Source organism: Amblyomma maculatum, chromosome 3 (assembly GCF_055883805.1).
Source record: "Amblyomma maculatum isolate TAMU_Amacu chromosome 3, ASM5588380v1, whole genome shotgun sequence".
Taxonomy (NCBI): domain Eukaryota; kingdom Metazoa; phylum Arthropoda; class Arachnida; order Ixodida; family Ixodidae; genus Amblyomma; species Amblyomma maculatum.
The window spans coordinates 94,279,134-94,305,781 of NC_139346.1; the positions used below are offsets into that span (position 1 = coordinate 94,279,134).

At 47.4% G+C, this 26,648-nt stretch overlaps 1 protein-coding gene across 1 annotated transcript in view; it reads right to left on the reverse strand.

The window, feature by feature from the left end:
• Window positions 1-26,648, reverse strand: part of l(3)80Fj (lethal (3) 80Fj) — a 141,726-nt gene that overhangs the window by 78,125 nt on the left and 36,953 nt on the right. Inside the window, exons 18-25 of the mRNA XM_084597788.1 lie at window positions 19,502-19,640; window positions 18,987-19,105; window positions 16,392-16,570; window positions 10,946-11,039; window positions 10,127-10,243; window positions 8,425-8,635; window positions 5,433-5,725; window positions 1,094-1,174 (exon numbers count right to left, since the gene is read on the reverse strand). Of these exons, the coding sequence (XP_084453914.1) occupies window positions 1,094-1,174; window positions 5,433-5,725; window positions 8,425-8,635; window positions 10,127-10,243; window positions 10,946-11,039; window positions 16,392-16,570; window positions 18,987-19,105; window positions 19,502-19,640 (1,233 nt within the window). The remainder of the gene's footprint in view (window positions 1-1,093; window positions 1,175-5,432; window positions 5,726-8,424; window positions 8,636-10,126; window positions 10,244-10,945; window positions 11,040-16,391; window positions 16,571-18,986; window positions 19,106-19,501; window positions 19,641-26,648) is intronic.

Consider the following 26,648-nt stretch of genomic DNA (forward strand, 5'->3'; position numbering starts at 1 on the left):
TGTGCCCTTGTCCGTGCAATTGCTTTTGAATGGCTGGCCGCACGGGACCTTCGATTGCGGACTGGAGTGGTGGCTTTTCCGATTACGAATACGAGATAAACTTCAGATTGTGAGAACACTCAACTATGTATTTTCCACTAACTGCGTTATTTATATCCTGTTCATAATCGAACTTAAACTGCTATTTGTTCCTTGATATTCTCAAAATCAATTAAGCCAACACTGAGGCCGCATCACGGCCAGAAACACCTAACAGTGAAAGGTTTAAGGATGAGCATTGTAAAGTAAAAGCTCGTGGATGCGACCACTGTGAACTCAAAAATCGGGAAATTTCAAACAAGCGATGTGGTCCCAACAAATGTCCAAGCAAGCCTATGAAATACTGGATGCTCCCCAATTCGAATACTATGTCTCTCACTTTGTTTAAATTCAAGTGGCCTTCTGAGGAGAGGCTGTTTCCAGGTACAACCGGCACAGCACGCGATCGTCGAAACAACCAGGCTCGCACACTGGCTGCTGTAGAGTCACCCGCACATTCTTAGTATAAGCGCAGTGGCAGCTGTGATAAGAAAATTGACAGCCCCACCACTGCGGATAATCATCACATAGTTTCAATTTTGCTTTTCTGAGCTTCACGCAAGCCCACAACAATGGCGGCTACTGGCCATGGACCAGGCAGCAAACCAAGCCTAGCTGCACAACACACGGTTCTTCCATTCTGCAACTAGGGTAGAGCCGACTGCTTGTACCATGCCCTTCATTCCTTGCTCAGTGAAATCTCTACACGCAAAATGCAAATGCTTGAGAGTGAGCCCTACCACGTCACACTGTGAAAGGCCTCACCGATGTAAATGTAAAAAGTAGCCACTCCTGCTCAGTTCACAACTCAGAAGCAGGGAAATTTACCATGGTGCAAGTGGTTTTTGTCAGCTTTCTTATGAAACCAAATATTTCTTATGCTCCCTTGAACTTCAAATTATTAACTTTAACTGCACCAAAGTAAATGCAGAAAGTAAAGTACATATTTTCTATGCTTTCACAAGCCCCCTGTGTGCTTGGCAAGAACTCCCAGTTAAGTGAAACTTCACTGTACCTGAATGCGTCCAGTTGTTCTTCCAAGTAGTCCCACTACTGTCTCGAGTATCTTCTCCACAGGCAAGTTCTTTGGATTTTCCTGCGGGAGAAAACGGGCAAGGCCAGCCTCAACGATGTGCTTCAGAACGTAAGCTGTTTTGCTACTCCCCAGGTCTGCATCCCACGCTCAGAGGAAGTCACAATCAGCTCAAGGGTTCAACACCCAAACTATGACTGTCTCAGATGCAAGAAATGATAATGATTAAGAGCTGTAGAAATGAGCTTTTAAGGAAAGTAGCCGAATGTAAGCAACAACTGCAAAGGCAGTAAGCAGCCAGTGAAGCTAAGTCAATTCTTTTGGGGCATTTTAATCTGGGCCTGCATTACCGATAGTTGACCAGAGGTGCATCTGATCATAATAGCCCCCCTACTAACAGCATCACTTCCATCCTGTACGACTGACGTTTAAGGGTGCACATTAATTAGGCATGAAGCCAACATTAACAATTCCCACAAGACTGAAGAGCATATTATTGCCAAGTACTAGCAACAAGATCACGTTGCGATTCAGCTTGGTCCCTATCCTAGCAACAGTCAACGAAGTCCATTTCAGAGTTTGACTTCAGGACCTCCTGCCATGTACCGTAAAAACCTGTGTATACAGTCAAACCCGGATATATCGAATTTTGGTTATATCGAACTCACGGAATATCCCCTTGAAAATCCCATGTAAAAGTACAGGAAAGCCGCGTCATATATCGAACTTAATTTCACTGGTCGTTCGATATATCGAACTCCGCACCACGCACTGGAAAGTGTGCCTTCCCCAAAAACGATCTCATCCCCCTTGGCCGTTTGCCGCGTGCCGTTTTCAAGCCACGCGCGGAAGGAATGAGGGGACAGTTCGGCGACGGCTGGTCTGGGCAGCACCGCGCCCATTCCCCAAAGGCGCGCGCATCTGCAGTTATCGTTTTCCGCGCGCCAACACATGACGTTTGCAAGCCATGTGCGTGGGTGTGCCCACCCTTTTGCCAAGCTATCTCTCTCCTTCAGCACGCGCTACGCATGCGCCAAGCCAGCTCAGCCCGTTTTCAGACAGGCGTCGACGCTTTCTCCAGCGTGTGTTGCGAACCCTCTGCGCGCGCAGCGGCTGAGGTGGCTATGGTGCCTGCGGACGTTAAAAAGTGGCAGCTCTCTGTTTGTTAGGTTTTTTTTTTTTTTTTTTTTTTGCCAGTCATCCTTTCTTATCGTTGTGCTGTTCGGACGTTAAGAAGCGGCAGTTTTTTTTTTTTTTTTTTTTTTTGTGGGAGTCGTTTATCCTAGCATGTATGAGTCAACGAAAGCACGCGGTCAGCTGCTGCGATCGTTTTTTGGCATCGTAAGTGCCGTCACAAGCCGATTTTTGTATATCGACTTATCGATATATCGAACTATTTTGCGATCCCCTTCGAGTTCGATATATCCGGGTTCGACTATAGTACGAGGTTTTTTTCAAAATTTTAGGATGTAAAATTCCGCCTCGTACTATATTCGGGTCTCGAAATTTTCAGCCCCAAGTTTGTAGTTCTTGTTTCGTTACAGCCCGGAAATATCATCATCAAGGTTCGCAATGAAGGATGCGCCGTCTAGTGGAGGCGTCAGCTACCTTTCTTTCTCTGTTGATGTGTCGCCATTGTCGCCATTTTGGACATTGACTAGGCTACTAGGCGAAGAGCGCATGTCAGTGACAATGTCGGGTCCACGGAAGCAATATTCAGCTGCTTTCAAAAGAAAAGTAATAGTAGGAGCTGAGACCACCGGAAATTCTGCGGCAGGGCGACAGTTCGGCGTCACCGAGGGCAGCATTCGTGGGTGAAGAAAGCAGAAAGAAGTCCTCTTTGCATGCACTGGCCTAAGACGAAGTTTCCGGGGGCCAAAAAACGGAGCATATCCGGAGATTGAGCAAGGCCTGACCTCCTTCGTACAGGAACAGCGTGCACGACATCTGCCTATGAACATCGAGTTGCTCCAAGCAAAGGCAAGAGAGATCGCAGCGGAAAAAAACATCCCACGGAGCGATTTCAAAGCCAGTAGGCACTGGGTGTCTCGGTATATGCACCGCGCTGGGTTTTCGTTGCGTCAAAGGACGTCAATATCACAGAAGCTACCCGCAAGCTATGAGGAACAGCTTGTGGCGTTTCAGCGGTACGTTATATCGCTGTGAAAAAATGTGAACTATCCGCTGGGCCAGATCGGCAACGCCGATCAGACTCCGGTGTACCTAGACATGCCCTCTGCACTCACAGTGCATGAAAAAGGCAGCAGGCAAGTTTGTGTATGTACGAGTGGAAATGAAAAAACACGGGTGACCGTAATGTTGGCGTGCACTGCGGATGGCCGCAAGCTACCACCCTACGTAGTGTTCAAGCGGAAGACTGCCAAAAGGTGAGCAGATTCCCAAGAATGTTGTCGTCCGATGCCAGGACAAAGGTTGGATGGACGAGACTTTAGTCCTGGATTGGATAAAGTCCGTGTGGTTTCGGCGGCCTGGAGCACTGCTCGGTTTACCGTCAATCCTTGTGTTGGACGCCTTCCGCTGCCACCTAGCAGACTCTGTCAAGAGACTGCTACCCGAATCTCGCACCGAGCTCGTCGTCATACGTATGCATAAACAAGCCTTTTAAAGACGCCGTGAAACGCTGTTACGCCGAGTGGATGAGGGCTTCTCCAGCAGTCCTCTGCAAGTGGATTGTGGACGCATGGGCTGCCATCCCTGAGGAGCTCATCGTTCGGGCGTTTAAAAAGTGTGCAATTTCCAATGCACTGGACGGCACAGAGGACGAGTTCTTGTGGGAAGAGCTGTCCGACAAACTGTCAGACGTTTCACTGTCTTCTGACACTGAAATGGACGACGAGTGAAAACGAGATGCTGTAAAAATAAAGGCCTTCTTCCCTCGTATTATTTGCGGGTGAAAACTTTTTTTTTCCATTTTCGCTACCTCATATTGCACCTCGTACTATACGCAAGTTCGTACTATACGCGGGTTTTTACGGTATTATGATCATCACGTATTGAACACAGATACAGTAGAACCCCTCTCTATAGTAACCCCAAATATAGTAAAATGTCTAGTCTGCTGACCGTTCTGGTTAGCTCAGTTGGTAGAGCAACTGCCCCAAAAAGGCGGTGACTTCGGGTTCGATCCCTGGACCAGGAAGAATTTTTTTTTAACCACGAAGTTTCTGAGAAAGCTGTATAATTTTCCTTTGTAGCCGTAAAGCTGCACTTGGGTAGAGGTCAATGGGTAATTACACCCTGCTTACAAGATGTAAACAAAAATCATAACTGAAAAAATAGCCTGAAAAGATGATAAAAGAGAGATAGAAGGTAGCAACAATACATGTTCAGTAAGCAGGCGTTTAATTATCAGACAGCATTTTCAGGGCCATGTCATCACCAACCACTGATATATAGTCGAACCTCGGTATTATAAGACGGACATAGCGAATTATCGGATAAAACAAACTAAAATCAAATTTTGGTTAGTCTATGATATATTTATATGGGAGTTCTTTCTGTATAACGAAAGAAAAATATAAAAATCTGACGCCAGATCTGCTATAACAAAGCAGTTGTCGCATAACAAAGCAGTTGTTTGCATTAAAATGGCAAAAAAGCGTAAAGGAGCCGGAAAAAACATCAAGAAACGCAATTTTTAAATCAGTCGAATCGCCCGTCGCAGAAGTGTGTTTAAATTGCCCGCGCGTTTGCATGCCGCGTCATCTAGCGGCGGCGACAAAAACGAGCACCAAAGGCCCATGGCTTCTGAGATCACGCCTCCGTGCGCAGTAATCTCAGAGTTCATGAACGACCATGGTAGGCCTTGAGCGTCGCTGCAGCCGCTGCTCTAGTTAGGCCATGCAATGGCTGACAGACATGTTATCCTCATTGCCTCTTCACATCGTGAGCCCCTGCTGTGCCTCTGCCACTGTGGCCGACCCATGTGAGCACGCTACTCTCCCCAAGTCCGTTGGCTCCATTGCGCAAACTGTGCATGGAAGCAACATATCCTTTCTTAGTATGTATTCATTTTTGCTCTCCAAGTGTCCATATTAGTGCACATTTTGTTTTGTTTTATTAGCAAACTTATTTACAGGAATTTGGGCGAGCACATTTATAACGACTATCGGACATAACAAACAAATTTTTGCGCTCCGTAGTACTTCATTATAACGAGGTTCGACTATAGTACAGACCCTGATATATTAAAGGATTTTGCCGGTGCCAGTGACTTATCCTTAAAGGGGTTCTACTGTATGTTAATACAGGGTTATGATGCGCAGTCAGAGATTACCAGGAAAAACAAAATCTCACTGACCACGCTGAAAGGCTGGGTGCAGCGCATGACGGAGTGTGCCGACAGAACCTGCAGGCACTGAGTGAGCAAGACGTCATTGGTGTTGGAGCTGCTCAGTAGCAGGCGCAGCATGGGGAAGGCGAAGCAGAAAGCTGGCGTGGGCAGGCGGCGGGGATTGGAGGGAGCGCAGGCCAGCTCGTGGAAGTAGGCCATCACACGCAGCATGCACGAATCCAGGCCCTCCTCGGTCCACTCGGGGTCCACCTCACAGCAGGGGTTCGCAAGGCGAAGGGTCAGGTAGGCCACCGACATCGCTGGAACGGCCAGGAACACCGTGGCATGAGCAACAAATAGAACCAAGCAGAAACAGAAACGCGACTGGAAAGCGCAACAAAGTCTGCTGAGGTGGAAGTTCAGGCGGGCTTCTTAATTCTAGAGATGACTGACAATGAAGTGCAGGCAATGCCAAACCGTTAGCGCTTCGTTTATGTTATTCAAGATTGTGGTAGATTTACTTCTGAGCTAAGTGAAGGCACTCGTAACGGAGTTGCGTACGATTATAGTGATCACTGAATTCGAGCTAAGCTCAAACTTCTGCCCTTTTGAGGACACGTATACATAATGCTTGTTAAGCCGCACTAGGGAGTCACGACAATCACAGTACGCCTTTTCGCCCCGAATCACAACAACCAATCCAGAACGACTTTATCAGCAGTAAAGGGGGCATGCAAACGTTCAAGAACAAACATTGAACCAATCTCTCGTTTTGTCCACATGCGATTCAAGAAATCGGTATTGTCAAGTGTCTAAATAGTAGGCAGCAACTGAATACCGTATTTGCATGATTCTAAAGCACACATTTTTTTTCGAAAATAAGCGTTCAAAAATACATGCGTGTTACAATCGGACTCAAAACGCAAAAAAACCTCCAAACCGAAACCTACGTCTCAAAAACCGAAACTAAGCAGCTCAATGAACGACAGCCAGCTGCATTGACATCGGTATCAGCAAGTCGTTTTGAGCCGAATCTATCCATGAGCGGATCCAGAGTTTCGATCGGCATTTTTTTCGCAAACATTCCGTTTCACTGGTGTACCCAGAAGCTGCGTTAGATACGTGCATTCAGCCACAGCACAGTGACAAGATGGAAAGGCAACGACGCTTTCATTACGAGGCGTCGTTTAAGCGGAAAGTAATTCTGTTAGCAGAAAAAGAGGGGAACCGGGCAGCGTCCGATGTATTAGATGTCCGGGAGACATGTGTTCGCGATGATCATTTGTGGTCGGTGGACAGTGAAAAAGAGCTGTCTTCCGACTCTGACGGCGAGTAGACTATGATGTTCCCCTCTCGTGGTTGTGTTCGTGTGTTCCGATTTGTGTTCTAGAGTTCGATTAAATGTTTTAGGCAACTTAGTCGCGGTAGAATTGGCGCCAAGTTATTTTTGTGGTTTCCGGGCCTTAAATATTACTGCGCATTACAATCGGGGGCGCTTTAAAATGGTGCAAATCCAGTTCTACACTGACTTTTTTGAAAATCCTACAATGGCAAAACCGCAGTATCTGGGAAAATTATCCGATGACTGAGTGGAAGTCAGTAGACCTGCGGCTTTTATCCCCCAAGGCCCACTGCTCTCTGTAGCAGGATATAATAAAGTGAAACAAAGTACCAGGAAAATGATACGGCAGGCATACTCTTCGCTTTCTTCTCGGTCGCTTATCACGTAGCTCGATCACATTAGGATGCTGTTAGGCTTAGACCTCATATAAAACTGAACACAGGATGACTGGCCACCCCATTTGAACAATCACAATGCAAAAGCATGGTGTTTTTGTTTTATCCGCTAATGTGTTAAATGCTTAATGTCCACACCCATGGCGTGAGTTTCAGTGCGAAAAGCTAGGGACCGAGTTGAAGTGCCCCCAACAGGGTAAGCGACTGTGTAACAACCCCTCTAACTGCATGGTGCATCACAAGGAATGCTCTTCCGACATACACGCAACAGCAGGCTTGACAGTAATAGGAAGGATACCAGTTTCTAACCCAAAATATAGCCTGGCCTCAAAGATTCAGCTTGCAAGCTTTGCTGAAAGCCTACAGCCAAGTAAATTTGCCAACCGTCCAAACCCATCTGTGCACTGCTTTCAGACACCACCAGGTGCATCACTGGTCAGTAAATTTTTTTTTGGATGCAGTCTTGCAGTTCTGAAGACAACATAAATGACGCTCCCTTACATCCAAACCGTCTTCCCCATGTTACATTTCGATAGAGGCAAAAATGCAAGGCGACCATATACTGTGTAATGTCAGTGCACAGAACCTCAGGTGGTCGAAATTTCTCGAGCGCTCCCCTATGGCGTCCCTAATAACCAGAGTCGCAATGGGATATCAAAACCAATAAACCAGAAATGCTATTCACATCATTTGCTTTAAAATTATTCGAAGAAAATCACTATCAACTTCAAATTTGTTTAGCAAAAAAAAAAAAAAAAAAAAAAAAAAAATCTCTATTCGCACACCCTACATAACATAAGCATGCTCGTCACATTACAGCTTGCATAATGTTAGGCCGCCTATACATTTCTGAAAACAATGTTTTTTGTACGATGCAGAGTCAGCCTAATTTTGTACATCAGTTGTAAATGCCATTCACTATTTCTGGAAAAGTAGGGACAACATATGCCTATTTATATTTTCTTAAATTTGTTTTAATGCATACATTACATTTCTATTTGAAAATTTCAATATTTGAACAAATCTATTCATAAAAAAAGAAAATAAAGCAAACGCCAGACTAAAGCAGCCTTGGCCTTGCTTGAGGAAGTCCTTTATTTCTTTTCATATGCTGGGTTCTGAAATTCTGGGTTCTGGATTATAACCGATGGTTTTTCATTACAACGATACTTCAAAATAACAAATGATTTCTTGCAGTCCCGTGTGATTTGACTATACAGTGCAGAGGAACTTCTTAAAGCAGCCTGAACAAGCTGGCACCCTCCCCGAACAAGACACCAACCAAAGTGGGCGAGGTCACGGGCAAACAGGACCTCCTTGAGGCGCAGGTAGGCCGGCACCACAATGGGAGCTGCCAAGCGGCTGCTGAACAGGGATGTCAGTGCCTGCACCAGTTGTGGGTACAGGGGTGCACCGTAGACACACACCGTGGATGAGGGTGCAGCCATCACCGCATCCAGCAGGGACATCGCACGCTCCACCGAACTGGCTAGCTGCAAGCCAGACAACACAAGGCCAGTGTCACAGGGGTGATGGGAAGGCTCCACAGTCATGCCAAGCTTATTATCTCCACAAGATAACAGCCCCTTCACACAAACAGGACACCGCGTCACAGATGTTAGAGAACGGTTTGCGAGAGGTGCGGAAGTCAATCTCTAGTACTAATGGATACCCGCCCATTTCCAATGGGCATACCTCTTCCTTGACCTGGTGTTTGGCTTCCCTGGAGTGATGGAGTCCTCAAAAAAAGAAGAAACCGCCTTGCACCATGGCAGTCTATAACTCTGCCAGTCTTTGATCATGTTGCCCTTGTACTATATTTGACCATAATAATTCACACAACATTCACGCTCTCAGTGACAAAAGTTGTGGGGATCTGCCTTTCCCCATGCCCACTGGATGCGGCAAACCCCTTCTCTTGTCCTTTAGGGTGGCCTGCTGCTACCTTTTTCCAGCCACCCTCGGCAGTGGAAGATGTGGTGCTTACAAATGCCGTGGTAACACCCAATGAGCATCCCTGGTTTCTTCCTAGTCTGCAATGGCAGCTTGGCCACAAGAGTCCCAAGCCGGGCAAGAAAGCAGCATGGACGCAAGCGGACAAAGCTAAGCAACAGCTGCCTGGCTGTCCTGGCGACAGCAGCCCCATCTAACGCGTGTTTGCTCCCTGCACTTGACAGAGGAGGCCCAATGCATACACTGGGCGGAACCAATAAGCAGTTTACACGTGGGATATTTTTTGGTGCACTGTTCTTCACAGCCACAGGTGCGGTTTGTGCTAGCCGAGTGGTGTTAAATCGTGGTTACCGAAAACTGCGGTTACCGTAACCACGGTTAAACGTGCCTGTGTGACGAGTGGTGTTAGTGTTGAGTGCAGGGTTACAAGCCGGTGCTTGAGACCCCACAAAGAATGAAGTGCTAAGTTTACTTTGGTGCTGCCTATTGTTGCGAAAGCAACACTATGCTAGCCAGCTCGGCTCATCGCATATTATTTTATGTCGTAGCTGCAAATGGCAGGAGCTGCCAACCTGGGTCTCTCATTTCACATGGGACGGTTATGTCAGAATCAGCCTGCTAGGACCCTGGCATTCACGTTACCCCTATAGGCCACTAAGGCACGTTTATACGGGTTTGTCAAAGCGGGGCTTTGTATGTGGGTTGGTAGCCTACGCTATCGCGTCTACCCTTAAAAGCGGAGCTTAAGTGTCCCCCATATTTAGATGCAATAAACGCCTTTACCATCACCACCTAAAACGACAGTGAACTTTGATGCGTTCAGCGATACACCAGTTGTGTTCAATGCAATGCTTGGTTGCCCGCAGCCAAAGCTTTCGCTCCCCACTCTGTTCAGCAGCGTTGAACCCGTGCAATTTTTTTTACTTGAGACGTGCAAAGTGATAACTCCAGGTAGCCAAACAATCGCCGTCTACACTTGACAAGAATAATTAAAACAAAAAAAAGAAGAAGGTGGGAGACGGAAGACTTGCCTCACGGACGCGCGTGCGGACAGCCTGCTCTTTCTGCAGCTGGGCGTCCAGGACCTCCTTCTGCTTCTTGGTCAGCTCAGGCTCCTGCACCTTGGTCTTTTTCCTGGCTTCCAGCTCCTAAGTAGGAAACACAAACAAGTGCAAGAACTCATTTTAATCTCGCGCATGTTTCAGTGGAGGTGAAGTGCTGTGATATCAGTGCATGTTAAGAACCCCAGGTGGCCATAATTATCTGGAGCACTCCAGTGTAGCTTCCCTTACAGCCTGTCATTTTTGTATGTTCAACACTGTAAAACAAACCAAATCAATCTCGTGTCAAGTGCGAGACTTTCCACAGTACTCCTTCCCCCAAATGTGCATGCTGACATGCTGTACAGTTACACTAGTGTAGTGACCATTTCTAGCAATGTGCTTTCAAAGGTGTGACAGCAGGCGACTGCAAAAGGAACCCAGTTGCTATTAAGCAAATGGGGATGACAGGAAGATTTTCCCCCGGCATCAGCTTTGCCACAGTGCAAACCGAAAAGTGTGGCCCAAGCGTACAACAAAGGAGATGAAGAGGGGCACAGTTGCATGAAAATGATCCAGTCAGAATTACAATTCACAACGATGACACAACGAAAGCGAAGGGTGGGCAGGGGCAAAGACAGCACGAGGAGGGTGCTAAAAATATCTCAACGGCTGCGCCCAAGTTTTGCAATACAAAGTATTGTAATCGTCCAGTGAAATCCTTTACCTGCCCCGCAACCAAGGCACACAGGAAGATACGCATGTTCAAGGTCTCAGCGGCAAATGGAGTAAAGTGTGGCAGCAACTTACCTTTTTGAGCTCAATTTCTTCCATCTGCTCCTTGTACGAGTACACCTTGCTCTCGCGCTTGATGTTCTTGGACTCAGTGGTGGCCTCTACCACGCTGTAGGAGGGTGAGAAAAGCGGGCTTGTAATTACACCTTTTTGGATCAAACCGTCAATTTCGCAAGAAAAGTCACATCAAACCTTCGCTACCTTTACGTGGACATTTAGACACACAGACGAGAAAAAAACAAAAAGCTGCTTGGCTGACAAGAACAGAGCGCAATTTTATGATTTCAATATCGCCCTTTTCTTTTAGTCGGGCCATGCTAACCGCCTCAAAAGCTAACGATGACCTTCTGTTAGAGTTAGTGTGTTAAAAACTAAAATCTCAAGTATCAAATAATTTGAGGCAGACAGAAAAGGTGGCGACGGGTTGCAAATGCTGAAGGACACACCAATTAAGTGAGCAAGCATATCTTCAGGCCATTTAGCAACAAAGCGTAAGCCAGTGAAGCGCCAAGGCTTAGCTGAAGCCTGTCAGCTAGTGACTGTATTTACAGAAACTTTCTGTAACTGTGGATGGTGTGTGGGCAATGACCTGTTCTGCATGTGCAACACGTCCACTCTCCACGAGACAAGTGCCAGCCAGTGCGTGTGTCTCCTCTAATACTCTGATCTCTTCTGGCAAACCACTGAACTATGGCATCACCAGCCTCCATTCGCACTCTGACTCTCCTTTCTCTTCCCCTTTCCCCAGTGTGCCGCGATCATGACGCCTGCTTTTAGTACCGTTCGCTCCGATGATTGGAGTGGCCGTAGAAAGCGCCCGCCCCAGTCGCTCATAGCATGATAAAGCGAACGTACTGAAAAAGAGGCTTGCACAACCGGACAAGCGCTGGAACTTTGCGAAGTTCGCTTCCCTTCCCCCTACCGGAGCTGAAAGTCAAAAGATAAACATGCCGATATCGCTGCGCAGCATCTTGGCGCACTGCCAAGAAATGTGTTGTGTACAATGACAGCGACGCGCTAACGACTGCCACCTTTATCTTTTTTTTCAGATTCGTAGGCACAAATCGGGGCTGGGTGGGTTCATTAAGCAAGCAAGTTCGTTACGCGACTAAATATGGTACATTTACCGTAATACAAATGGTTCTTGTCAGTTTTTTCGAGGCCATTCGATAATTCGAACATCGAATAATTAGAAATTTTTCCCCGGTTCCGTGAAGTTTGAATTAACGAGCTTTTACATATATACTGCTTTCTCTCTCTTTCCACAGATGCGCCCCGTAACTGGAGAGTGGTTCATCTGTATGATCACTGGCCATTATGGGATAGAGTCGCCGATGCTTAGGCCCCACACAATACTCCCTAATAAATTACGCTAACAAGTATTCTCAAGTCTGTTGCACAGTGTGCTCCTCATACTGAGACTGGGACAAGTGGCTCCCAGAGGTAATGTCTGCTATATGATCTTTGGAGAGCCTGGCGACAAGTTTTAGATCTGCCCCCTCGCATTACAAGCACCAATTTTGTTCCTGTTGGTTTGAATCTGCAACTACTGCAGAGGTAGACCTATGCTTTCAAGATGGCATAGCTTGTCAAATGCCGAACAGGTGAACTATAATGAGCACCATAGCCAGCCACCAACAAAGTTCACAATCTTGTGCCTCGTGACTAGCACACTCTTAGCAATGCAAGTGGGGGCCTCACTGATAAACCGGCCCCTCGTCATTCACGGCTCTACCTCATTACTTGCTTGTGTGGGCCACAATAACTCTTCAAAGCTCGAAGACCTTGAGTCGCAAAAGTGCATAACTGTGGTCAATGTGGGGCCATCCACCGTGGAGTAAGGTGGGGAGGACGTAAGGTTCAATGGGTGACACAATCAGGTGCCACACTGGCACACAGTGGTGGCATTCTACAGGCTGCTCAGCAGATATGTAAGGAACCATGTGCCTCTCCTGTAATCCCTTGAGTTGAAGCACTCTCTTCCAGATCTCGCTGACAATAAGCCTGCCATTACAGTCAAACCCGGTTATAACGAACTGCGTAATTCAACGCAATTTGTTCGCTATATAAAGTATTTCGCTATAACCAAACCCGTTTATAACGAACTTCAGTACCAAATTCGTTATACACGATGTCCAGACAGCGCAGCGAAAACGCACTAACTAAAGAAAAACCGTGCCGCTCACCATGAATCTACAAAAGAAATTTATTGCAGATAAATGCTCACTTATTTGCAGTAGGCAGTGATCTTCGCCTGAACACTGCATTTAACTCCATCAGCGAGAATCGCACTTTCCACACGCGACATCATTTCCACAAACTCCAGTCCGCTTCCCTGTATTCCGGAGCAGTATTGGCGCAGCAGATCGGTAGCAGCGAGGGCTTCGTGCAACGTCGGGCGAGGGCGATCGTCCTCCGGCGGCGGCTCCTCGGTCTCCTCGTTCGCACCAGATGCCAGCATGTCGGCAACAATTTCCGAGTCCAACGGGCTCGCTGTCATGGCTACGTTGTCGTCAACAGTGAGAAAATCCTCCAGGGCAACTTCTTCCAGCGAGTTCTTCCCACAGCGTGGCAACATCGCTGTCATCTTGCACAGTGCGCGCTTCACTAGCAGCTTCTGCATCCTCTCGACATAGTCCAGCATGGTGGAAGCAGTTGCGGATTGTGCATTGCGTCACGTCTTGCCAGGCACGGTTAATCATTTCTATTGCGGCCAGCAAATTAATCTTGAGCTCGTCGTTAACCCGCAATTTCCCCAACAGCCGCTAAACGACGCGTTTCCTGTAGCCCAGCTTGAAAGCGCGGCTGATCCCCTGATCGAGGGGCTGCAAAACCGCTGTTGCGTTCGGTGGCAGGAAACAAAGCTCGATGTTCTTGAGCGTGACGCCGCAGTGGTGCGCAGAACAGTTATCGAGGAGGAGGCAAATCTTTCGCCCGCTCGTTGCAAGTTCCTCGTCCCAGCCACGCAGCCACGCTTCGAACAACGTTCTGGTCATCCAGGCCTTAGAATTTGAGTTGTATGTGACTGGGAGTGAAGTGCATCCTCGCAGGCACATAGGAGACTTGAACTTGCCTATGACAAGCGGCCGCAGCTTTGATGAACCGTCCATGTTTGTCGTGAGAAGAACGGTGACTCGGGCCTTATTCAATTTGCCGCCATGGCACTTCTCATTCTTTAGCGCCAAGGTTCTGCTCGGCAGCAGTTGCCAAAACAAGGCAGTCTCGTCGGTGTTAAAAATATTGCACGGTTCGTATCTCTCCGTGACAGCACGCCACACGTCTTGCACCCACTTTTCAGCACTCTCAGCGTCCACTGCTTGGCTTTCACCTGCAACCACCTTCCCGGTGATGGAGTAGCGGTCTTTAAATCGTTGGAGCCAACCATTGCCCGCTGTAAACCCCTCGACGTCCAGGACGAAGGCAAAATCTTTTGCCTTCTGTTGTAGCATGGGGCCAGAGACCGGCAGATTTCGCGCGCGAACGTCCAAGAACCATCGGTACAGCGCTTTCTCTACTTGGTCGTAAGCCGGCTTGCGGTGGCGAAAGCCGTCACCATTTGGTCGTTCCTGTGCATTGCCTCTGATGGCCGACTGGTTTTTCAAAATGGTGCTTAACGTGCTCCGCGGAATCTTGAAATGCGCGGCAACGTCAGACTTTTTTTCGCCGTGGCCAACGCGGCGAATTATCTCCAGCTTGTCGGAAAGCGATAGGGCACGCCGCTGCTTCGTCGTCATCTTGCAGGATGTAGCGCCGGAATGCAAGCCAGCAGCAACGCAGGCAGGTCCGGAATCGTGAGAATAGCAGCAGCACGACTTGCAAACGCGAACAAAGAAAGCTCCGAGGATGCGGGAAAGTTCGCCACTGACGCGTTCGTTGTTCGGAGGCTGCCTTCCCTTCGCCCAAACTTGAAACCAGTTCTGGCCGGTGTTGCTTCTTTCTCGAAGCGCAATAGGTCCGGAGCTGCTCGAACGTCTTTGATCACATGGTAGGCAGCTGCCGAATGGGAGCGCTGCAAAGAGAGGCTGGCCGATGGCGCGGATTTTAAAGGCTACTCACGCTACTCCGGGCGACGGCCGCGCATGCGTACAGGAGGGTCCCTCGTGGAAGCTGCTGTAGAGAGCCCCTCCTGCGTTTTACGGAAGCGTGGCATCGGCGCAGAAGCAGCAGAAGCACCCTAGCGGGTGCGTGATGACGTATGCGCTGTGTGAGACCTTGGGGAACGGAGCCGTCGCCAATCCCCCTCCCATCTGACAACGGCATGCGCTAGAAGTATTGCGGCCCGGCAGCGTGGGCTGCCCGGAGAGAACTCGGAGCCGGCACAAAGGCCCGCCCGTTGGCGGGCGTTTGGCGACCGATCGCGCGCGCTGAGTTCGCTATATCCGATGTGTAGTGCGTTATAAAAAATACATTTTATATGCATAATGCTAGCGGAAATTCGAGTGTTCGATATAAAACATAATTTGCTCTATCCGAGTTCGTTATATTCGGGTTTGACTGTATCACTTCAAACAGAGGAAGGTATGCCCGTTGCGACAAAAGATGTCTACCACCCCATTCACAGTTGCCGTTGATTTTGGTGCACATAGCAGAAAGAGCTCGATGAACTTGGTGAAGATGACGAACTACAAGAATGTGCAGTGCAGTGAGAACGTCTTAATAATAAAATCAGTTGTTATTCCAGCGTCGTCCCGTGTACCTCTCTGACTCCGCATCTTTCCGCTGGTTTTAATCTCTGCAAGCACTGCAAGACCACACTGCAAGATCCAGCTCCCTCAAAAGTCATGGTACAGCTCAGTCTACCCCAGGTTAAACGCAAAATGCTATTCTCTGGCCCAGCCACAACTCATTTCCATGCTTTTTGAGTCGCTTGCGAAAATGGCTACTCTAAGGTGTAATTAAACTGAGTGCTCCTTAATTTTACTGCACCTCAGTTTAGCACAGTCTGTTAGGGGTGAGGAGTCAAGTAGGCCAGCTGATGCAACGTCCACAAAGCGAATGACTTGCTGCGCATTTCTACGAGATTCATTAGAAACCATTCCCTAGGCAAGTTCGAAGGCGCTGGTTCTGAACGGCTAGCGAGAAGGCTTCTCAAAGGTTCTGCTGGGATGTTTACATGCCAGTTTGGGTGGTAATCGATTTGGAAACACCACAGGTGGAGCTGATGAGTGCGCGGTACCGCATGTGGGTGAATACATGCGTATAGGTGCAGTCCACTAGGGTGTGGTGTGTTGAAAACAGCTGTGACATGGCCGAAGAGTATGGCATAGGTGCAGTGAGCGCAAATGCGGCAGGTGAAAAACAAAGGCTTGATGAGCCATATGCGACGGTGCCACCTCTGGCTAGGAAACCTACTTCTTGATGACAGTGCTGACAACGATGAGCGCAGTTTCGCATTTATAACAGGCAGCCCTCCGATCTGCTTTGCCAAAGAGTGCGCAAACATGACCGAGAATCGACTCACTTGGACAGCACGCCCTTGTTGTAGAGGGAACCTTCAGGAGTCGAATAGATGGCATATTCCTCAGCTGTCACGAGACGCAGCTCTGTGCGCTGCAGAGCCGCAAGCACGTCTTCAATCACTGTGCTCATCACTGGCCCCGGCAGCACAGATGTCAGGGTGGCGATTGCTCCTTTCACATCCTGCAGGAAGAATGAACAGAATGCAGGCATACTCAGCACACTAGCCACGCACTGAAGGCTCAGCACATGCATCCCCTCTAACCAACTTGTTTCACAACTCAGTCGTTTGCATGGTAAAAATCTCGTAAATGTGACCCCCGCTAATCAGGAAATCCAAACCAGTAGCATGGTCCCAGCCAACACCCACACAAGTCTATGGCGTCAGGTGCTCGTTAATTTGAATATAGGTAGACTCGCGCCAGTTGATTTAGATGAGGGGGTCGTGTCAAGGTAAGACCTGTAAAATTAGCAGTCGTACGAGTAAGCCTTCTGGAACCTGATTTTCATGGTATAGAGGTGATCGCACACCTCAGGCATGCGCGCTATGGTAGGCGCAACGAACAGCATAGCTTTTCTTTCCGCTCCTCTAGCATTCACGCCATCCTGCCGCTGCCATCAGGTGCGCGCATCAACCAATCACTGCATTTCATGTCACTGGTCTTTCAGTTCCATTCAGGGATAGCATCACGTCATTTTAATGCTTGCACATATTTCTCTCCCTAGCATCCATGTGCTTCCTTCACTCTTCAAGTGCCACAACATTTTGAGGATGCTTCACTAGTTTTAATCTGAAACGCATAGACAGGTTCTAGGCATTAATTAGATAAAATAACTGTGATGCAAATGATTTTTCCCAGTTTCCTAAGGGGGACTCAATAATTTGAGCTTTCAGCTAATTCAAACCTTTTTCCTGGTGCCCTAAAAGCCGAATGAACCAGATTTTACTGTAATAAGCTTTGTTGCAATATGAAATTTTTACACGACCTATGATGTGCTAAGCAAAGAAAAAATGGCAGAATGCATTGCCTTAAGAATCAATGGCGCTCCATGACCTCTACACAAAACTTTTTGATAGGATCCAAATGCTGCAGTTATGACATGTGGTCATTATGTGCTGATCCTTCAGGATGTCTTGTACTCACTTCCCCTATTTGTAGTACTACAACAAGATAAAAAAACTTAGCTGTGGTTTACGCGAGAGCAATCTGCATGGCTACGCTTAGGTTCGGCTTGAAAGTAAAGACATGGCTTTTGCACATAGTAGGGAGTTTCAGAATAGGGGGACCCAAGGCTTGGGGCCCCCAAGAAAATAGCGAGCCGCGGTGCAACATGTTGGCCGAGCGGCGAGTTTTAGAATAGGGGTTATCCCGACGCAGCGGAGCTGGGCATGTGTTGTCAGTTGCAGCGTCTCAACAGTAAACCATGCAATAACATTTAAATATATAAAAGCCAACAATGCTATTTTATTCATCAAAAAGTGCTATTATTGTACAAAACTATATTAAAATTACCAGATATAAAACAGTTTTCGTCAGACAAGACGAAATTGGACAATTGTCAATCCAGCCTGAGCCGGGAAAGCTCATTTGAACTTTCAGCCCCTTCCGTGCTTTAAGAGGTTTGGTCCCCATGGCAACCAAACAAAGAGAGCTCGCTAAGCCTAGCAGCTCGGTAAATCCGGAAGCAATCAAAAAATATGGTGCGTTTTATTGCAAAAATTTGGTGGTGCGGGCCTCATGAGACATAGCTCAAGCTTCGTTGGCCTTTTGTTTGCCGTGAACGCATCACACCATGGAGCGGTAATGATGAATGTGTGCCGAGGAGGGCAGCCGCCGCTTGGCCAGACACCGCCATATTGCCGTAACCCAAGCAACCCAATGACGGCTTGGAGCGAAGCGTGCCTTACGTTCTGCACATGCGCATTTCGACGCCTCAAGTTCTAGAGGTATGACACCGTTTCTATGTTAACTCCGGGGCGCACCGCTGTCACAACGTTTCAACGAACCTTCTACCCTAGCAACTCGCTGTTGTAGTTTGCCTCTACTAAATACAGAGTTAGTATCTCTCTTCTTCTTTTTTTTTCTCCTCTTTCTTCTTTCTTCGCTCTTCGGACAGGCACTGCTGTGGCCAATGTAGCTCTCGTTACAAAATCTTTCCAGGTAGTGAAGCTCAGGTGCGGCATTACCAGGAGGCTTCTCAAGGAGCACGTGGAGCCATGAGCAGTTCTTGTGCATTAGACAATGTGGTTAGATTGCAGCGTAGCTGCTTCACAAAACTGCAAGGCATCCAGTCTTGTGAACCAACTATGCTGCAACCACAGTGTGAAGTTTCAGAGTTTTCAAATCATCAGGTGTTTTAGACATTGTGCATTCAATTCATTACCTGCCAAGTTCTTTGTGTGTCGGCAATTCTAGACAGCTTAGCAGCCTTCCGAGTTCCTCAGCATTACTGCATAAGCATCACACATGCACATAATGAGTGAAGTGGTGAAATAAAAAAGGCCAAAATGAAATGCTCCCTGCTGTGTTCCTTGTTTACTTCCGCACTGTCCCGAATGAGTTCAGGCAAGAAAAAGTGAGTGCAAAGATGTCCTGACCGTAGTGACAGCACTCTTCTCCAGCAGTGGTGGAAGGGCTTGCTGCGGATCCAGCGGTGCCTTGCGATCCAACTTGAGCAGGTCCACGATCCGCAGCCACAGGTTGGAGTGGTGCGTCGCTGAGGGGGGTAGGGGAGAGTGGGGTGGGGGGCACAAACTTTGATCGTGAAAGTGCAAAAAGATACAAAAGGCACGAGGACGAGACAATGACCAGACATATCATTCATGATCATGAACAATATCATTTACATTCGACAGTGCAAGTAATTAGGCCTGACCAAATAAATCTGCCAGCTTTTTACATATGTTAATGCAGTGAAGGTGCCGTTAGTAAAAAATCTCGGAAGTTCCTAACTTTTATAACACACTTTACATTTGCCCGTCCCTTACAGGATTAGCACCCAAGTGAGAAAAAAAACATAAAAACAGGTCATGACTGATGACAGTAACTGCTCTCCAGTCATTGTGCTTTGACACTCCTTTCTCAACCACTTGGCCAGGGTTCGGGTGCTCACCAAAGACTGGGTGATGCGCAGGCAGCAGGGACTCCAGGGCCAGCTCCTCCGTGTCCTTGGCGTCCAGGTTGGAGCCCGAGCAGATGGCGACCAATGCCTCAGCCAGGATTTTGGCCTCTGCTGAACCACACTCTTCTGCCTGCAGCGCAACAGGCAGCGAACAGTCTGTCACTGGCTATTCCCAACAAGGCGACCAAGCAAGCATGTGGTCTAAGCAGCATATTCCCAGCATCTAATGCATCCTCAAACAATGCAAGTTGCTCAAGGGGATGCAAGAGGGCTGACTTGCAACCAAGTTGTTGTCAGGCAAGACAGTAGGTTTTATTGAACCCTAAATTAAAATACTGTCAAGCCTCACTACTCACAACATAATGAAGTACTTTATACCAAAATAATGGGTACTAATGAAGAAATAGCTATTCTCCCTTGAAGTTCCCCTGTATATCCTGGATATCATGGACTATCTTTATGAAGTAAAATTTTCCTACAACAAAATATGCTGAAACCCAAAAGCGAGACCAACTGGCCATTTCATGCCAAATGCATTGATTTTTAATAATGCACATCTACTTTGCCGGCTTTATGCCCATCTGATGCCGCAGATGGTAGTTATTACAATCCATAGCCCTCCCGCCATGTGGGGCCGCACACGTGTACTATACACAAAACGTCTTCCACCTCAACTGGGGCTTAGATGAAGCATTTCTCCTAATGACCTGTCACTGCTGGCTTTAGCATAATAAAGTTATTACACCAGCACGCTAAAAATGGCCATTACTCATGCACATTAGGGCATAGACTGCTGGGCATAAAGCATAGACTGTATAGCCACACACAGAGTCCGCTGTGTTTTGACAAAGTTGCCAAAGTCAAGGAGCTGCAGTTCAAAACTTCTTTGTACATATGACCCACCGCTGTACTCCTCAGGTGCTGGCTGTGTGCAGTCTAACCTCGTTTCACAGCGTGGGCACAGTCAAGCTTCCGGTCTGGCGTTTTTGTGTCGTAACAAGAAGTCATCCAAAATAAGTGTAACGAAATTGTTGCTTTTCTATATCACCTTTAGTGACAAGAAAACAATGACAGCGATGAATACTAGTTTGTCCCACAACTCGTAAATGAATCGGTGCTCGGCCATGTCGCCTGTCAACTGCCACTTGCCAGAGCCATGTTCATGGTTTTTCGCTTACAACTTTTACGCTGGATCTTCCGCAGATCGGGCCCTTTAACGCTACCACATTAATATTACTAGAATAAGTTTCTCCCTGTCACTGATGACATCATTTGTTCTTGGATGGCTCCCACCCACAGTGCACAAGAAAACTGATCACAAACTTCTGTGTATACCGGCGGCAAAACAAGTGCCAGCTTTGTTGCCACCAAGCCACCTCACCCGACATGCCAGCTTGCTCGAACGGATAGCGAAGCAAGAACAAACGTATCAGCAGCATTTATACTTGTGAGCAGATCCTAGCTTTCGAGTGAACCCAAATGAATGTCAGTGTTGCACGAACAAGACCAGAGTTTTTTCCCTGAAATCCTGTGTTCCAGCAAGCACCTTGCATTACATTCAAAGCATGACTGCGAATACAGCGCTAATTTTAGTTTTTTTCCGAAACCCTCTGCTATGCCGCCTCTCATGGCCCCAGTCAATTTGGGATATTAGACCCTATAAACCAAACTAAACCAAACCAATTTTTATTTTTTTTTGTCTCGGTTTGAGACACAGCAAGTTGGACCACTCCGCTTGAAAATTAGACGGAGAAGCCAACTTCTTGATCATCTTTGGTCACCGATGCAAAGGGGAAAAACGTATTGACAACAGTAAGGCATCGACTCCAACAGGAAGGCATCGACTCTTGGGAGGTCTTTGTCGCACCCTTCAGAGTGTTGGCGTTAAGTTGGCTGCTAAACAGTGGTGTTAAATAAGTTCAAATTCACAAAAGCTCACTGCAGAATGAAGAGGTACATTTAAATCTGGATGTAGTGAACCTCTGTAGTGATGTCAGCGCCTTGGCAATGGGAGATTCTCCCCCGCCGGGCGGGCCCCGCTGCGCGCACTCGAAGCCCATATACAACAGCCATGTTTCTCCGGAGACAGAGCACCGGGATGGTAGGAATGCATCGCTTCCCAGTTTCGCATGTGTCTGCAAAGAGCGGAACTTCTCGGAAGAAACCGCCAGACTAAACATTGCTAACGGCGGGCAATGCCCCTGCGGGGAGAGGCAATGAGCTCGGCTGTCTGCTGCGTGAAAGTAAAACGTACACGAGTGACACGGCTCATAAAACAGAGAGAGGACATGCTGTGCATCGTGGGCCTACGCTCCAGCGGAGAGGTAACTGGAGCTTGGATGGAGCCGTGACTGGGAGCAGTCATGTGGTTTGAAGCTCCCGCGGTCGCCTGAGGGCTCCGCGTATTTACGGGCAGTCGTGTGAGTCTCACCCGATTTTTAACGGCTTGCGAGCCTGAGTGTACCGTGCGCGGTACTACTAGTACGTTGCAGCGTACTGTGTAACAGTTAGTGTTTTGTGTGTGTGTGTTGTATTATGTCCAAGGCAACCAAATACACGCATTGTTATGCTACATTAATCCACACCGTCTGCAGAGTGCCTTCCTGGAAGCCGCTCTCATCCACAAGCGGACACCCAAACGTGGAAGAGAACATCACTACCTCCATGTAACAAATTCTTCGATATTACACGCTTTTTTTAAATCTGCACAAAAACATTCCCTTGAAGCATTTCAGAACTCCACATACTTAAAGTGTTGTGCTGATTGACCTTGATATAACGAACGCACTATGCCAACTATCTGTTAGCTAGTGCTGAGTTACTAGAAACTTGGCAGAAAACGCAAATGTTTCACAATAATAAAACATGGCCCAACATCTGAGGAACATTTACGACTGTGACAAGCACCCGCAGTTGATGCAGTGCGCCACGCTACAGTGTCACCGGTGCATCTAGGTACAAACAAAGCAGTCTCCAGTGCTTTAGCTTTTGGAAAACACCACACTATCCAGCAGTACAACTACATGTTCACAAGGAGTAAAAAAAAAATAAAATAAAGCGAGCACTGCCGCCACACGGAAGCTAGCCAGAATAAACCATTTGCTGAGAGCGGGAACGGTGGAGAGTGCCTGCAACGCTATTTGACGAGTCCATTTCCCGCAGCAACTGTGGCAGGTAGAGAGAGAGTGGGAACATAAAATGTAGGTGTCTCTACAATAGGTAAAGTCCTAGTGGCGGTGACATTGCGTACCTGCGCGCCCTCTGCTCTAATTGATGCTTCCAACTCTCCCACACTCCCCACGTAACCTCATTGCGCGAAGCACAGCAGAGGTAGTGGTGGCTGCTGTAGCAGTTGCAATATCAGTGGCATCAAGATATGTTCCTTCACGTTTACAACCTGCGAGTACTAATAGGTATTTACTATAGATTTTGCTCGCAATTTCACCCACATAGATTCTGTAGTTTGTTTTCAGTTCTGCATTGTCTTTCCGCATCTTCACCTAAAAATTCCACATAACGAAGTCCTGTGAGTAATTAAAATTCAGATTTTTCTCAGTTTCTTTAGAACCAGGTTTAGCTGTATTAAAAAGGTATGCATTTGAATGTTTACCGAAAGATTTTTATCACCAACCTTTTCATTAACAAACATTGTATAATGTGTAAACCAGTGAAGTTTTACCAAATATATACTGTAAAATCCCACATATAATATGAGATGTAATCTTGGGGTAGCAGAAATGGAAAAAAAAAAGTTTTCGTCCGCGTATAATGTGAGCGAGGAAAGATTGGCAAACATATTTATTTAGTCGAATCTCGATATAACGAATCCCGCGGGACCATATGAAATCATTCAATATTTTGAAATATCATTGTAATGAAAAATCTGCGATTATAAGCCAGTGGTCAAACCTCGGTATGAAAATGATGTACTTTGGCAGTAGGCACGTGTGTAGACAGGCAAAACATCAAATGAAAATGTTGCACTAACTCCTGAGCTGATTTATTTGAAGAAATCAGTTATTTTCTTCTGTCGCGTGCAGCAAACACGACCACGCACTACATTACATCACTACAGCACATACGCCTTCCACTTAGCGCAACATCCCATTGGATGCGTGATTGCACCGAGCGATGAAAGTACGAATTTTGTCCATGTGCAAAAGAACATCAGAGTTCGAATGACCTCTTCAGTGCTCCCTGAAGCTTGAAAATCTTGTCTCGGTCTTTTAAAATGATTGCAGCAGTCGATGGGGCAATGCTCTAGCTGTCTGCAGAGGCCGATTCGCTTCTTTTCCTGCATCGATTTCTTTCAGTGAAAGCTGCGTTCCTATCTTCTCAGCACTTCGCTGGCTGCAATCACTGTCAGGTCTTGTACAAACTTGGCAATAAGATAATCCGAGAAAAAAAAAAGAAAGTAATGTCCCGCATGTGAGAACGGCAAGAACGGCCGACCGTAGAACGGCACCCAACACAGGAAAAAAGGCAGGCAGCTAGGCCTGCTCGCTACTGCGTAATAAATCGCAGCTTTGTGGGAGCGCTAGGAGATAGCACCAGATATGCTGATGATGATAGGTACAGTTGAGCCATGGCGCTTTTTTTTCTTCTTTTTGTTCACACGAGAGTTGCGAACTTTAGACGAATGTGTTATACTGATGTTCCTAGATTATAGAAGGAAAAATAAAATGTATGTTATTCTGAAATATACGTTATTTTGAAATTCATAATTCTGAACAAGTTTTACACTGAAAACGTAGAAAATCTGCTGGGGATTTTTAAAAAATTTGTTAATTTGAAAAATTCGTTAATGTGGTGTTCGTAGTAACAAGATTTCAGTACTACATTTCATGGTCGCCCTGCGCGGTGTACAGTCGACGTCACCTTTGTGTAGAGCGCTCGATCGGAGCACTTTCCTGCATAAAAATTGAGACCTCGTCACAGTTTCTACTTCTTACAAGCAATGCTTGTACGGAAGTAGATCCACACAGACCTGTGAAGATGATGAGAATGAGCACTTTGTCCGCAAATTGTGGGCTGATTTTTAATTTCAGTTTTATTGCAGGATGAGCACTGCCAGAGCGCTTTACACAAGGGTGACGTTGACTGTACAGGGTCGTCCACGTCTAGCTAGAACGCGGTCACTGCTTTTAAAGCAACATTGTATCTGACGCAGGCAGATATCGATGCAAAGCGATGCAAGCACACAGAGACACGGATGTGCTGCTTCACATGGCCAGCCACTTTAGATTACTGCGTGTCCGGGTCGGATGCAATGACACCTTGAAAGCAGTGACCGTGTTATAGCTAGAAGTGGACGAGGCTGTACATTCTCCGTGTCCAAAGTCACCCCACATCAGGTTTTGAATAGTACTGCGAACATTCATGTGCTGGTGTGGGTTCACTCCCCTTCTCCCGCCAACACGTGAACATGCGCACTGCGAGGAGCAGAGCAGCTCACATTCACCCCGGCAGTCAAAGAAGCCAAACGATCCTCCTGTTGTTATAAAACCAGCAGGCTGCTTCCAGCTCGGACGCGAGAAGGCAGCGCACAAACTGCTAGTTATCATGCGCCGCACTCGCAACTGTTTGCATATCGCGCTGCATGCAAGTGCACGGCATTTGCATTTAAGAAGTGTTCTTGTATTTGAGGCTTTCATGACTGCCATCATTTCGTACATGTAGCATCTGCCACGGCTCCCTTGCTAGAGAACTCTTTCCACTCTTCTTCGGTACCTCTGAACGAGTTTGGTATCCCGCAATTTTCGAAAGTGCGATCAATACGCTCCTTGGGAGTACTGGTTAAGCATCCGCGATTTGGCTGTAGAGCATGGCTGGCCGTGGTTGCGAGGATCGTGGGGCCAGCATGGTGAAACCAAAACCATCGAAACAGTCAACCGACGCCACCACTAGGAAGCGCCACGTGTCGCTGGAAACCTGATGCTGATAGTCAAACCTCACTTTAATGGACACGGATATAGCGAATTATTGGATTAAACGAACTAAAATCAATGTTTGGTCGGTCTGTGATTTATTTCTATGGGAGTTCTTTCTGTATAACGAAACAAAAATTTCAAAATTTGACGCTAGATTGGTTATAACGAAGCAGTTCTTTTGCATTAAAATGGCAAACAATGCAAAAAGGAGTCGGAAAAAACATCAAGAAATGCAACAAAAACTATTGCCAATGGCTTATGGCCTTCGAGATCACAACCCCACGCGCGGTGATCGCAGAGGTCAACGGCCATGGCCGGACTCAAGCGGCACTGCCAAAGTGTGCTTAAATCGCCTGCGCATTCGTGTGCCGCGTCATCTTCGGCGACGACAAAACCTAGCACCAACAGCCATGGCCTCCAGCCCATGGCCTCCACTCCTGCGCACGGTGATCTCGGAGGACATGAACGGCCATGACCGAACTCGAGCGTCGCCACTGCTGCTCAAGTCCAGGCATGCAACGGCTGGCAGGCATGTGACTGGCATGTCATCACCATTGCCTTGCCATGGCGTGAGCCCCTGCCATGCCTCTGCCACTGCGGCCGACCAGTGCGCACATACTGCAATCCCCAAGTCCATTGGATCCAATGCGCAAATTGCATACGGAGGCAATATCCCTTCTTAGTACTAAGTTTGTTGCGAAAGTAACACTACGCTAGTCGTCTAGCCATTTCACGTGGCACAGAGTGGGCCAAGCTGCACATGCGCAAGGAGCCGCGCGACGTCAGAGGTTGCAGCTAGTGTGTCAGAGCTGCCGTCGCATTCTGCCGGTGCTGGAGAAGCGACATCATAACCACAGTCGGCGCCAGCTGCGCATCACTCTCTCCATTGGTTGTGCGGAGAAGTGGTGTGTGTGGTGTATATATAGCTAGGAGTGCGTGGCCAGAATAGACCAACTATGGAAAGGAGAGCCCGGCTGCTGCTCAGCGGCGCAGAAGAGCGGAAAAGTTAAACTCATCCGACTGCAAGTTGGTTGTCTGGCTGGTGGCTGCTGATAATACAAGGAATGAGAATAAGAGAGCTAAGCGTGCTACAGAGACAACGGAGCAAGAACAAGAGCATCTTTAGAAAACTCAATTAGGTTTAACAGGAGCTAAACCCAATTTTTTGCTCTCCAACACAGAATGAAAAGCGAGATTTCATGTTTATA